The sequence below is a fragment of the Hippocampus bargibanti genome, linkage group LG07 (assembly GCF_051943395.1).
Source record: "Hippocampus bargibanti isolate YZ-2025 linkage group LG07, ASM5194339v1, whole genome shotgun sequence".
Taxonomy (NCBI): domain Eukaryota; kingdom Metazoa; phylum Chordata; class Actinopteri; order Syngnathiformes; family Syngnathidae; genus Hippocampus; species Hippocampus bargibanti.
The window spans coordinates 3,790,644-3,804,851 of record NC_142740.1 but is presented as its reverse complement, the minus strand read 5'-3'; the positions used below and the strand labels follow the sequence as shown (position 1 = coordinate 3,804,851).

Below are 14,208 nucleotides of genomic sequence, written 5' to 3'. Positions count from 1 at the left end.
TACTGGGACGCTAAGTCAAACAAACACACACCTTGTTCGTGTTTCTTGAGGATCTCCTTCTTCTGCTTGACTGGTTCCGATATTTGCTGAACAAACTTTTTATTGGAGTAACTGATACAGCTACTGGGCAGATGATTCGGTACTCTGACACATTTGTGAGTTATAAATACAACAAAAAGCAAATCTGCCTTTACAAAAATATGGCTTGTTTTTAATCATTACCATACGGTATTTTTTTAATATATATTGGATCACCTGAAACTGTGTACCTAATGAAATGCCCAGTGGTTGTAACTGTCAATTGTCTGGATTATCTCTTTTTTCAAAAGTATTAATTACAACAAAATACGTGTTATGTATTATTATCATTTAGCATTATCTGTGTCTTTGAGTTGTCATATTATTTGTTATTTGGGTTTTTTTTGTTTTTGTTTTTTACTTTGCTACTTTCAGGTTGAGTGAACTCTGGCGCATGTGGCTGCCGCTGCTCACCCGCAGGAAAAAAAAAATCCTGTGACTGTAAAGTGCCCTTGAGAGTTTTGAAAAGCGCTTATAAATGAAATGTATGATTATTATTATTATTATTGTGTCCTCTTCGGCTTAACATTAGCCTGTGGTGGGGTCTTTATCGGTCCCATAATCGTAAAAGTACTCCACTCGATAGCAAACCACGTCTGCACTCAAAGAGGGTGTGGAAAACTAGTCTGCCATCCACCGTGGCGCTGTGTGGTTTGGTTCATCCACCGAAAACTAGTTTGTATGCCAAGATTATATTCTCGAGAATTTAATGTTCATAGGGCGAAAGGTTCGTGAGCTAAAGCGTTTGTCAACTGAGGTATCACTGTATCTCTTTACGATCCCTTGATGAATTATGAATATTATGCAAACACTGCCCACACAAAGGAATCTGATAGAGGGAAAAAAAAACATGCAGATAAAGTCAGCTTTGTCTATCTTTATCTTCACTACTGTCAGGCGGTCTCGGAAGCTCTTGAGATAAAACTTAATGAAGGTCAGACTTAAAAATCACTCGCACACTTCTCCGCTACAAACCTCGTTAGGGGAAAACAGCCCGACAGTGTCAATAAACACAGCTTGGGGCTTTCTGTGGCTGTCTGACGGCTTAAGGGACGAATAAAGATTCCCTTTTAAAATTCAAAAAGCACTTGGAGGAGTCAATTCAACTCAGTGGATGTTTGATTACCTTCTTGGGGGAGAAGACGCCAACTGTGCCGCCATCTTCGCGCATGGCCACACCCATTTCTGCCAGCAGGGCCTCTCTGTGGATGAAGACAATCATAATAATACTACATTTCATTTATAAGCACATTTCAAAACTCTCAAGGTCACTTTACAGTCACAGGATAAAGTTTTTCTGTGGGTGAGCAGCGGCAGCCACACGTGCCAGCGTTCACTCAACCCGGAATAACTCAAATAGATAGAAAGCTAGCTAGATAGCTAAAAACTAGCCAGCTCGCTAATAGATAGCGAGATAGCTAATGTGTTTCCTGATTCAAATAGCTAGCTAGCTAGCCAGCTAATATCTAGCCAGATAGATAGCTAATAGCTAGCCAGCTTAAGAGCTAATAGTTAGCCAAGTAGACAGCCAACAGCAAGCTAGATAGATAGCTCACAGCCAGCTGGATAGCTAGACAGAAGACAATATTTGAGTTAGCGCGAACATGCTAATCGCTACGTAACGATGACGGGAAGTTGGTGGTGACCTTTCCATTCGAATGGCTTCAGTCCGACGAAGTTTCTCTTCCCATGTCTCGTTGAGCTCTGCGATGATTTTCTCAGTTTCCTGATGTTACAAAAAAAGAAGTAGAGTTGGATAATTCCCTTATTTCCGCCTAAGCTTTTGATAAATGACAATTTTAAAGCAAAATGGCTGACATCTTGAGACTTTTTTGTGGGTCTCCTCATGATTGACATGCCTAGCAAATAAAGGGAAAGGTTTTGTGGGTGAATTTTCACAATTGTAAGGTACATGTAAGTCAGTCGATGAAAAGGTTTCTTCAGCCATCATCTGTACTTCTTTGAAGGTGTCGGACGTTTTGCTTCTTATCCAAGAAACTTCGTCAGCAAACTAAAGTCTTACTGGTAGTTTAGGCCCTATATATATATATATATCCCTACTGTCCAGACAAGGCGAACTCTGCTATGATAGGTCCCTGCTCAAAGGTTGGGGGGAGCAGAGGACTACTCCCTGCGGCTCCACTGATTGTTCCTATTGTTCTGACTAACGACTGGCCTGATTGCCCTATTTGATCTGGTATCACCTCATTAGTATTGCTAATCCTATGTTGCCGAAGCAGGCTATTGTATGAACGATCCAAATTGAACCTCACCCCACCATATCGGTTTAATGAAGGATTTAGTTGTTTTATGAAAATCGCTTCATTTACTCCGCTTTCAAACCATCTATGTTCTTTCGCTAAGATTTTAACCTCATTATTGTGAAATGAGTGGTTGCTAGCTTTTAGGTGCATATGTACTGACGATTGAGGCCCACTAGTATTATCCCTGCGATGTTGATAAAGTCTTTTTTTGAGAATTTGTTTAGTCTCCCCAATGTACTGCTCTTTACAATTTTCATACTTACAATGTATTGAATAAACTACATTACTTTGTTTTTCATTTGGCAGGCTATCTTTTGGATGCACTAATTTTTGCCTTAACGTGTTTATCGGTTTGAAATAAGTAGGAATTTTGTGTTGCCAAAGGACTCTGTAGTTTTTCAGAAACTCCTGCAATGTAAGGTACTGCTACTCCTCTCCTTTTTGTATCTTTTGAATTTTTGGTTTCATTCCCTATTCTTTCTTTCGGACATTTGTGGAATGACCACTGAGGGTACCCACAGTTTGTGAGTGCTCTCTGATATGTTTTGACTCCTTTTCTCTATTTTCAACGCTAGTTGGTATTAATAGTTTAGCCTTATGCTGGAGGGTTCTGATAACTCCTAGTTTGTGTTGTAAAGGGTGATTAGAATCGAAAAGTAAGTATTGGTCAGTGTGCGTTTTTAGTGCTCTATCAGAGCACTAGAAACAGAAGTCTTTAGGAAGGCTACGCACACTCTGTCCTCTTTTTTTTTTCGCACTTTTCAATTCCCGAATACATTTGGGAATGTCAGCGAATGAGTTAATGTTGCCACCACGCTCACCTTCAGGCGCTCAATAGCCTCCTCATTAGCCGGGCTGAACATGATACGGTCGTGCAGGCTGGCGATGGAGCCGGCGCGGCTGGAAAGGGCTGACAGCGACGGCGAAGGACTCATGCCCGTCATGGCATTGGTCACTGTGGAAAGTAAGAGACAGAGAAAAACCTTTGATGACAGACACAGGCCATATCTTGTTTCCTATTGCCCTCATCATGCGACAAGCAAGCAAAGAAGCGATAATAAAAAAAATTACTGCGGCCGTCAAGTTAAAAATAAACCAGCTGCTGAATGTATTTTGCTCATACGGCATTTCAGATAAGGATTACAGTCAACACAAATTTTCTGTGGCTGATTAGCTGTGCATCTCATTTCAACGCTGCATTTTTTTCCTGTCATTTTTATTTATTTTTTAGCTTTAATTCCACAGCCAGATTGCCAGATGAGTCATTTGAATGCGGAGGCGTTGGTTGTCAGTCAATCGCAGAATATGAAGAACTTCGAAAAAGGCTAGCAACAAATTATATAAGAACGTTTAAAGGACAACCGACACCTGCGGACAACTTGCGTCCATCATTTGTAAAATCACTTCAAATGACTTCTACTGGGCGCATTTTACAAAGATTCCATCGCAAATAGCTATATTTTACGTTTTAAAACTTGCGCTGAATATTCATGAAGTCTTGTTTTCGAGATGATGACGATGCCTGACGTGACGTCACGGAGGGAACGCCCCTGACCGAGAAAGCGACACACAATGCATTTTGGGTACTTTTTTTTCGACTGAAAACACTGTTGATTGCCAAATTAGAAGCAAAACTACATAAATAACACGATGGTGAATTGTTATATGTCGCAGCCAATTGCGGTAACACGCATAAATAAGGTGTAAGTTTACACAAATTCCCAGCGGACAAATCAGCCCATTTCCAAGGGAGCTTGTGCGCCATCTTGTGCATTTTCTGGGCGCTACATTGGAGTCCAGACGGCTCGAATTGAGACGGAAGTGCTTCTTTAATCGATTGCAAATATTTATGCCTTCCTCTTCAGAACTATTTGAATCACATTCATAACTGTATGAGTAACAAGAAAGTATCTTTTCCGAATCTGAACTCTCTGAAGACATTGTTTTGATTCTGGAGCAAGGCAGTTTGTGAAGGAGTATCCTGGTATGACGTCACAAACAATGGGGTGGGACTTTGTGAATCTGCCCAGTTCCGAGCTCATTTTGTGGTGTTTTGCGTTTGACTAAAAATATCAGCCTGCGTGTTTTGGGTATTTTAGATGCTATAAAACGTTTTTTCTGATGTCAGTTAAGAAACAAAAAAATGGTGTCGGTTGTCCTTTAAATATTCTACGAAGATCATGAGCATTATCTCTGCTGCACTGTAGCGTTCGCAAATTAATGTAGGGCAAAGCGCAAATAAAGCTGACAATCGATTGCGATGCAAAACTGGCAGAAGAGCGAGAAAGCGACAACACACGTTTCAAACCCTCAATCTCAGCAGTAGACCCTCGAAATGCTTGGAGAAAGAAAGAGAAAGACATAATAAGACAAGTACTACAAGCTAATGACTAGAATTTGTAGAAACTTTTAGCAATTCCCAGCGCCATTCCCAAACTTGTTCGGGATTTGTTTTTTCATGCTTGAGTGCCGATAAAGCGCTGGCCATGGCCTCTGGCAATGTTTTTTTCTTTTCCTCAAGAGGGGCAGCATTTCCCTTTTTTCCATGTTAGCGCTTTGTTCCAGCTTCAGCTGTTGTTAAAGTGCTATACAGTGTAGCCCAATATTTATGTATTGTGCTTTGGACAGCTGCCCTCATTTCAAGCTCAGATAACCCCAGAGCCTTATAATTTAGGAATTATCTGTTTTTCTGATGAAAGAAGAGAGTCTAAGGTGTTTTACGCTGAATTGAAATGTTTATGTAATCTTAAAACTCAAAATTCTGTGCTTTCTCCATTTTAAGTGAAAATGACAAAAACCCTGGCAGTGACTGATTTCATTTTAACTTAACATAAAAAACTGCTTCTGCAATGATAATTTCCTCACAGCAACACCATTTCAAAAGGAACTTTTATGTCCAAAATCTTACTTTCGATGATGTCGCCCAGGCCTTGGGCAAAGAGCAGGTCTTTCAGACGAGATACTTCCTCCTTTAGCTCACGCACCAGCCGGTTGTTTGGGTCCTCGTTGATGACTGCGTTGCAGCGGATTTGCTTGGCGCGGTCGGCATACCTGCCATCATCAATACACATTATCACAAGTTGTTTCTGGAAGGTGGAGGATGCTTTTATTTGATTTTTTTTAGAAGCAAGTTAGAAGCAAAGTCAATATTTTGATTCATTTTCAGAGCCTCCCCCCATCCCTCCCCCCCCAAAAAAATTAGTTAGTCATCATCAGGTGTGGGGATGGACCATCACTTGAGCTATCTGGCTAGCTACCTAGCTAGCTATCTGGCTGGCTACCTAGCTAGCTATCTAGCTGGCTACCTAGCTAGCTAGCTATTTGCTATATATTAGCTATATAACTGGCTAGCTAGCTAGCTATTGAGTAGTTATCTATTAGCTAGCTAGCTAGCTAACTAACTTTCTATCTATTTGAGTTATTCCGGGTTGAGTGAACGCTGGCGCATGTGGCTGCCGCTGCTCACCCACAGAAAAACTGATCTCATGACTGTAAAGTGACCTTGAGAGTTTTGAAAGGCGCTTTTAAATGAAATGTATTATTATTATTATTATTATTATTATTATGATGATGATGATGATGATGATGATTATTATTATTATTATAATTATTATTATTTTTTTTTTTTTATTAACATTTTATTTTTATCATTATCATTATCATTATGATGATGATGATGATGATGATGATTTGATGATTATTATTATTTTATTTTTATAATTATTTTATTTTTATTATTATTTTATTTTTATTATTATTTTATTATCATATTATCACTATTATTATTATTATTATTATTATTATTATTATTATTATTATTATTATTATTATTATTATTATTATGTGATTGGTTGAATTCCATTCATCTCCTCCTCTTTCACTTGGAGTTCCGCAAGGGTCAATTTGAGGGCCCATTTTCTTTCTATCGGTTTGTATTTGTAATGCTGCGATTTAAAATGTCAAGTGTAAAAATTTGACCTGTATTTTAACTTTGCTCTTTTAAAATTGCTAATTACTATACAAATATATTTGAATTGTATATTATAAGGCAAACGCCGAGAAGTCGAGGCACTGTTTTCACCTGAGTGTGCTGAGTGTCTCATCATAGTTAATGTCCGCCGGACTGAGCGCAGCCACCATGGCGGTGCGAGAGTTCCCGCCTGATGCAAACAAGCTACATTAGAAAAGTTTGAATGACAAACGCCACTTACAGGTTAGATGATACTTACCGAGATTCTCTCGGAGTAGCCAAGTTAGAACTGAATCGCGATAAGGAATGAAACATTCCACTTTCTTCTTCTTTTTGTTCTGCGTGTTAGGAAAAGCTCGGTTATTACCTCCACCGGGAAGCTTATGTTTAATTTACTTACCGTAATTTCCAGACTATAAGCCGCAACTTTTGTCATTAGCTTTGATGCAGCTAATTGATGGCTACCATGGGCGCTCAAGCACTAAAGGTGAGAGTGTAACCAGCCCTGTTAGTGAATGCTCACGTGTTTCTTCCGTGTCTCAGTGACTTGGTATGTTTTTATACCCAGACATGTTAGCGAGTGCTAACATGTTGCTATTGTGTTACTGCCGTGTCTCAGTGACTTCTATCCCTGTTCGGGCTGTGTTACTGCCGCGTTACAGGCACTGTTTTGAAAGAAAAGGTAAGATATATTGTTAAAATTTTGAAAATATTTTTTGTGTACTGTCTTTCTTTATAAATATGTCACGTTTCAATTATAGACACAGTGTTTGAAATAACGTATGCCCGTTTCAAATGAAACATTTGTTTTATTCAATAAAACAAAAGCGACAAGCAAATTGCTACAAGCCAGGTGGACTCCTCTTTCTAAGCGCCTTTCAAAACTTTCAAGTACACTTTACAGTTACAGTATCGTCCTTTACAGTTACGGTATAGTCCGGTTTCATGCTTCGGACTATACCGTAACTGTAAAGTGTACTTGAAAGTTTTGAAAGGTGCTGAGAAAGAGGAGCCCACGTGGATTTTAGCAGACAACGCAACGCAAACATTGCATTGTGCACCATGACGGCAAACGGCATATTTACCATAAATTAAGCAAGGGAGAATTTGTGGTAGGTACTTCCTTAATTTAAAAAAAAAATCTTTATACTTCGCAACAATGTTTTTTTTTGCAATTAGTCGTCTTGTGTTTCAAGTTGTGAAAAATAGGGCAAGCCACTTTATGGCCCGGCAGGCAACTTTATGGCCAGGTAGGCAACTTTATGGCTGGGCAGGCAACTTTTCAGAGTTGTCTGCCCTGGTGTCCGCTAACTTTTTGTCATGAGTTTCAGACACTGATAGACAGGTGCGGTTTCTGCATGTACACATTTTTTTCCTTTAAAAATGTACTGGGTGAGGCTCAGGTGCGCTCTGTAGTCCGGAAATTACGATATCTGAAAATAATTTATTTCGAATACCTTATTTGGTCCAGAATCCTGAAATGAACCACAGTATGAACATCATTATTATTGACACACATGAATAAAAGTGAACAGTGTTAGCTCTGTGCTAGTCTTGCAGAATTCCAGATCTAGTAATGGTTGTAGTTATTGTTGTGATATTGTGTCCAAAATGTGTCCACTGCAGGCAGTGTCAGGGTTTTTGTCATTGTCACTCGAATTCCAGGGTTTTAGGACTAGATAAACATTCAATACAGCGTTAGAAACCTTAGATTATCCATCAGATCTTCCATCAGAAAAAAAGAGTTACAGTAAAGTCTCGTTATATCGATATCGGTTATATCGATAGTACCGCTTATTACGATACTATTTCTATGACCGCAAGGAGAAAATTACATGCGCGCAGGGTCGGATATATCGATAGTCCCGGTTATATCGATATTTTTCAGACTCCCGAGAATATCGCTATAACGAGACTTTACTGTAATTCCTAAATTATAAGGCTCTGGGGTTATCTGAGCTTGAAATGAGGGCAGCTGTCCAAAGCACAATACACACATATTGGGCTACACTGTATAGCGCTTTAACAACAGCTGAAGCTGGAACAAAGCGCTAACATGGAAAAAAGGGAAATGCTGCCCCCCTTGTGGAAAAGAAAAAACATTGCCGGAGGCCATGGCCAGCGCTTTATCAGCACTCAAGCATGAAAAAACAAAACCCGAACAAATTTGGGAATGGCGCTCTACGTCTTATTTTCAATTCCCGAATGAATTTGTGAATGGCAGTGAATGAGTTACCAAAATAGTTTCAGCAATCCGTTCCTGGAGTGGGTCTGTTCCACTTCTTTTTTAGTCCAGGTACTTAACCTTGTTATAGTGCAATTTTATTTTTCAAGGGGTGGGGGGAGAGGTCATTCAGGCTTTATTTCTGCTTATTTTTTTCACTTCTGACTCTTATTTTTGGACTGGTTCAGGTCCTGGTGCTCATCTCAGTTTGGGGCCAGACTCCAATTTTGGTTCCAGTTCTAGTAGTGGTTCTTATTCTAAATATTGTCTTTGTTCTTATCCTGGTTCTGATTCTTATTCTGGTTCTCGTTTTGCATCTTTCGATGGTTCAGAACCTGGTACTTGGTACAATGAGAAACATTTCTCACCACTTCTGCCAAAGCGGAGATGACTTTTCCCAGCGTCGTTAGGGATTTGTTGATGTTGGCTCCTTCCTGTGGCACAGCACAAATAAAATCACATGATTTAAATGCGTTCGGCTATAATGTGTGATTTTTTTGGAAAAGAGAAAAATATATATATATTCTTACCTTCAGTCTCGTCCCTTTGGCTCCAGTGGAATCCGCTCTCTCACTGCCGGCCAGATCCACCAAACTGATTTTACTCACCTGAAATCGCAGAGTTGAGGAACTCCGGTCAAGAAAAAAATGAAATGAAGGCTTCTTCATATTATTACAAATAAAATAATGGTTTCAAGCCCGGAGTACAGCTATCTATCTATTAGATACATATGCGCCTAAAAGCCAGCAACCACTCATTTGACGATAATGAGGTTAAAATCTTAGCGAAAGAAAATAGATGGTTTGAAAGGGGAGTAAAATAAGCTATTTTCATAAAACAGCAAAACCCTTCACTAAATCGCCATGGTGGGATGAGGTTCAATTTGGATTGTTCGTACAACAGACTTCTTGGGCAACATAGGCTTAGTTATGCTGATGAGGTGATATGATCAAATGGGGCAATCAGGCCCATTTGGCTCAGTTGTAGACCCCGTACTCAGTCAGGACAATAGAAGTAATCAGTCAGGACAATACAAGTAATCAGTGTAGCCGCAGGGAGTAGTCCTCTGCTCCCCCCAACCTGAGAGCAGGGACCAATCATAGTAGAGTCTGGCACGCCACCTCTGGACAATAGGGATATATATACGAAATACGACGCAAATACCAGCAAAAGATTTTAGTTCGCTGACGAAGCTTCTTGGATAAGAAGCGAAACGTCCGACACCTTCATAGAAGTACAGATGACGGCTAAAGAAACCTTTTCATTGATGGACCACTCCTGTACGACTGAGAGCTTGAACAGACGTATCTATCTATTAGCTATCTAGCTATCTAGCTAACTATCTGACTAGCTATCTATTCGCTAGCGAACTAACTTTCTGTCTATTTGAGTTACTTCCGGGATAAGTGAACGCTGGCTGGGCTTGCTCACACACAGAAAAACTTATCATATTACTGTAAAGTGACCTTGAGAGTTTTGAAAGGCGATTATAAATGAAACGTATTATTATTAATGACTGACATGCGGTCACATCACGGGGTTTGCATTAATGTTGACATTCTGGGCAGCAGTTCCGTTGTGTTGAGTTGCATTGCACAGAAAATTGTGTGCGAGTTACCTTCTCAGAGGTGTTGTCGGTGTCGGCATCATGGCGTTTCTGAGTGAAGATGATGTTAAAAACAGCGTGCGAGCGACTGCTGGTCTCGTTCATGTTGGTGGCAGCCACCGTCCTATCGGGAGAAAGGCAGTCACCTCAGTTTTTCTTGCACTTTATAGCAACGGTTTTACCGCCACAGACATACAAGTACAAGTAAATCAAACAAGCGACTGTTTGTAACTAAAAAAAAAGCTCATGTTACTCCAGCCCTTGATAGAGATAGAGAATAGACAGAATAGAAGTTATCATATTTAAAAGTTTCATGCTGTTGTATGCTTAGTTGGCCGAACACAAGGCCCACAATGGAAGCACAGAAAATCTGGGGTCAATCGGAGGTGAATAGAAACAGCCTGTTAAACTGTCATCCTCAGGTGGGAGATCTGGCCTTGGGCATAATTTAGGATTTGGTAAACTCCTTCACAGGAAAAGCTCATTAGACAGGTTACAAATCTATCAGTTCATGGAAAGACTACCCATTAAAATGTCTTTTTTTTGTTGGTTTATGGAAGTTGGTGCTTGTGACATGGGAGGTCCAGGGGTGTGGTATTCAAATTAAGAAGACTGTATTTTACTAATGTATCACTTAAATTTGCATATACTCTCAATAAATAGCTTGGCAGAGGGCTGTGGAGGTTAAGATACTCTTTTCGTTGCGGTTTGAATCTGCCCTACCTGGCTTTGTTGCCAGAGTCCATCAGATCCTGGATGTCATTGTAGGAGGTGACAGCCAATTTCGACAGGTCTTCTACGTAAGGTCCCATAAGCGGATGTTCACGCACGCGCAGGTTGCCTTTGTTCTTGGGGTTGAGCAGGTCTCGTACACGCTCGCAGTAGATTTCCATGTAGCTGACCTACCAGAGGCAACAAGTACGCATTGAAACAATACAGAGTACAACAGGCATAGCGGACATGCAGTGTAAACAAACAGCTATTCCCGCCCAATTGAAAGTCTTCAAGTAATCTTACGCACAGTTTTGGAATCCTCGGATTCTTGCCCTCAAAACATTTACAAACATGTGTTTTGATGTACATTTTTCCCATTTTTTTACAGGTTATATGGACCAAACTTGTAACCAGATTATCATAAATGTTGTTAGTTTATGCATTTTCTGCACTGTTACTATGAAGTACTGTTTTTTTATGTGTGAAACTTTGTTCAAGTAATCTAAAATTCAATATTTATTGATTAATCGACAAAATAATTGAGAGATTAACTAATTCACTGCCAGACAATGTGCAAATATGTGTCTACTCCAGTGCCAGGGTTTTTGTCATTTTCAGTCAAATTGCAGGACCCACAGAATATTTAGTTTTAGGACAACATTAACATTCAATGCAGCATAAAAATCCTTGGACTCTCTTCTTGCATAAGGAAAAAAAGAGTTAATTACTAAATTATATCTGTCTGGAGTTATCTGAGCTTGAAATGGGGGCCGCTGTACAAAATACAACACAATACATATATATATTGATTTGTATAATAATAATAATACAGTAAAGTCTCGTTATATCGATATTCAAGGGAGTCCGAAAAAATATCGATATAACCGGGACTATCGATATATCCGAACCTGTTTGCATGTAATTTTCTCCGTGCGTGCATAGAAATAGCATCGATATAACTGGGACTATCGATATATCCGATATCGATATAACGAGACTTTACTGTAATAATAATAATCCATTTTCCAAATTGAGAGCTACGCGACCCACAGAATATCTAGTTGTTGGACTACATCAACATTCAATGCAGCATAAGAAACTGTAAATTATTTTCTTTCACCAGAAAAAAAGTTAATTCCCAAGTTATATGGGTCTAGAGTTATCTGAGCTGGAAAGGGGGGCGGCTGTATAAAATACAATACAATACAATACAATACATATATCAATTTATATAGTGCTTTTTAAAACAAAGCGCTAACATGGCAAATGCTGCCGCCTCGTGGATGGGAAAAAAAATTGCCAGAGGTCTGACCGAAGCTTTATCGGCACCCACCCCAAGAAAAACCAAAACCCGAAGAGATTCGGGAATGGCGCTTCATGTCATGCTTTTCAATTCTCGAATAAATTCGGGAATGGCAGTGAAGGAGTTAATTGCTTATTAAAATCTTTTTTTTAATGCCTGAAAATAGTCTATGTATTTTTGTTTCTGATTTGAACACCTCACAATTTTGTGTTTAACAAAACAAAAAGGATGAAAAGTGGGTCAAAATGTTGGCTCTTACCTCCACCGAGTAGGACATACTGTTGTCTGTGTTGTCATTGATTTTGGTAAAGAGATCTTCACACAGCTGCAAGCGGGGAAAATGATTTTTTTAGGATTTTGTCACGATCACACCACACCACAAAAATGGACAAAATCCGACTTCAACGGACAGTTCGGACGGCGGGAAAAAAAATCATTGGTACCGCCCTACCCACTCTCGAGGACTTGCACACTGCAAGAATCCAAACTAGGGTGCGGAAAATCATACTGGACCCTCCGCACCCTGCCCACCACCTTTTCCAGGTACAGTGAGACCTCAACTTACAAACTCCTCAACTTACAAACTTTTTGTCTTACAAACATCAAATGTATGAAAATTAAACCTTATAATAAGCACTATTTTCATAATACACACCCACCACGGCTGGCGGAGTGATCTTCGGCGGAAGCACACGACCGAACAGCACCAGAGGTTAATTTACCAACAGTCCTTATGGAAGGTGACTCTCCTTCCATAAGCCATCAACGACCATCAAAAAGGTAAATAAAACTATTTTACAGCACAGTTTATTTCTTTAATTACAGTCCTCATGTAATGCGCCTCTCTTTCCAAACAGCAATTCCCTTTGACCTTCGACCATTCCATCAAGCCATAAATCACAAATGTAAATAAAGTGACTTTATGATACAATGCAGTGTATTTCTTTCATTACAATACAATAGCACATTTATTATACATATAAGGTACAATGTTGTGTGTAGTTTTAAGGCTTATTTAGTTGAAAAGTATATTTTATGGAAACCCGGGAACGGATTATTCTCATTTTAATGGTTTCCTATGGGAATTTTTTTTTGAGATACACACTTTTCGCCTTACACACTCTGTCTGGGAACCAATTAAGTTCGTAAGTTGAGGTCTCACTGTACTCCCCTCAGGCAGGCGCTACCGATCCATGCGCACCAAATCCAGCAGACATTTAAACAACTTCTTCCCCCAAGCCATTAACTCTTTGAACAGTAGCCCAAATTGAACTGTATGTATAGTGCCTCTTTGCAATTTTTTAATGATGATACTAGTGCAGCGTGTTCGACCGGAAACAAATTCCTTGTGTGTTCTACATACTTGGCAAAAAAGATGATTCTGATTCTGATTCTGATCACACAATCATGCTCATAATGAACCTTTTCATCAGATTTGTAAAAGATATAACAGGGTTCTTCTAAGTAGCAGAAAGAACCTCTGCCGAAATCAAATGCCACCCGGAAGTACGCGTGATATCATGGAGAAACCATTTACAGATGAGTCATCGCGACAAATACGCACCAGCGGGATAATGCCCTGTTGATCTTTGACGTCTTGTTTTCCCATCATCGTGTAGGATTTGCCAGCGCCCGTTTGTCCGTACGCAAAGATGCAGACGTTATAACCCTCGAAGGCGTGCAGCAGCATTTCCTCGCCGATGTCTTTGTAGACGAGCATTTGAGATGCGTAGTTCACATCCTCGGGCTGTCGGTGGCAATGAAAAAAAATAAATAAAAAGATTTGTGAAGATGAACGATCGATAGGATCGAGGTTGGTGTTTATGGGAGGTTTACCGAAGTGTGTGACCAGTAGGAGTAATCGAAGTTGAAGCTTTTGTTGTCTTTGGCCTGCTTAGGGTTAATAATCGCTAGAAGAGAAGACAAGGAGAAAATATTATCTATGCATCTATTTTCTCATTAGGGCTTTAAATGGATGACTTACTTTTTTCATGAATTAAAAAATGACAACAAGAAAAAAATAGTTTTCATTTCATTAAATGAGGACAT

General features: G+C 39.6%; 1 protein-coding gene across 12 annotated transcripts in view; it reads right to left on the bottom strand.

Moving 5' to 3' along the window:
• Window positions 1-14,208, bottom strand: part of kif1aa (kinesin family member 1Aa) — a 56,280-nt gene that overhangs the window by 35,122 nt on the left and 6,950 nt on the right. For 8 of the 12 annotated variants that reach the window (XM_089000478.1, XM_089000472.1, XM_089000484.1 and 5 more), the window contains exons 3-17: window positions 13,996-14,069; window positions 13,724-13,906; window positions 12,419-12,484; window positions 10,866-11,044; window positions 10,155-10,266; window positions 9,067-9,144; window positions 8,905-8,970; window positions 7,770-7,787; window positions 6,572-6,650; window positions 6,424-6,502; window positions 5,251-5,393; window positions 4,642-4,680; window positions 3,164-3,297; window positions 1,725-1,804; window positions 1,205-1,280 (exon numbers count right to left, since the gene is read on the bottom strand). In XM_089000478.1, the coding sequence (XP_088856604.1) occupies window positions 1,205-1,280; window positions 1,725-1,804; window positions 3,164-3,297; window positions 4,642-4,680; window positions 5,251-5,393; window positions 6,424-6,502; window positions 6,572-6,650; window positions 7,770-7,787; window positions 8,905-8,970; window positions 9,067-9,144; window positions 10,155-10,266; window positions 10,866-11,044; window positions 12,419-12,484; window positions 13,724-13,906; window positions 13,996-14,069 (1,406 nt within the window). The remainder of the gene's footprint in view (window positions 1-1,204; window positions 1,281-1,724; window positions 1,805-3,163; window positions 3,298-4,641; window positions 4,681-5,250; window positions 5,394-6,423; window positions 6,503-6,571; window positions 6,651-7,769; window positions 7,788-8,904; window positions 8,971-9,066; window positions 9,145-10,154; window positions 10,267-10,865; window positions 11,045-12,418; window positions 12,485-13,723; window positions 13,907-13,995; window positions 14,070-14,208) is intronic. The other 4 variants (XM_089000474.1, XM_089000482.1, XM_089000476.1 and 1 more) reach the window with 1 other exon arrangement.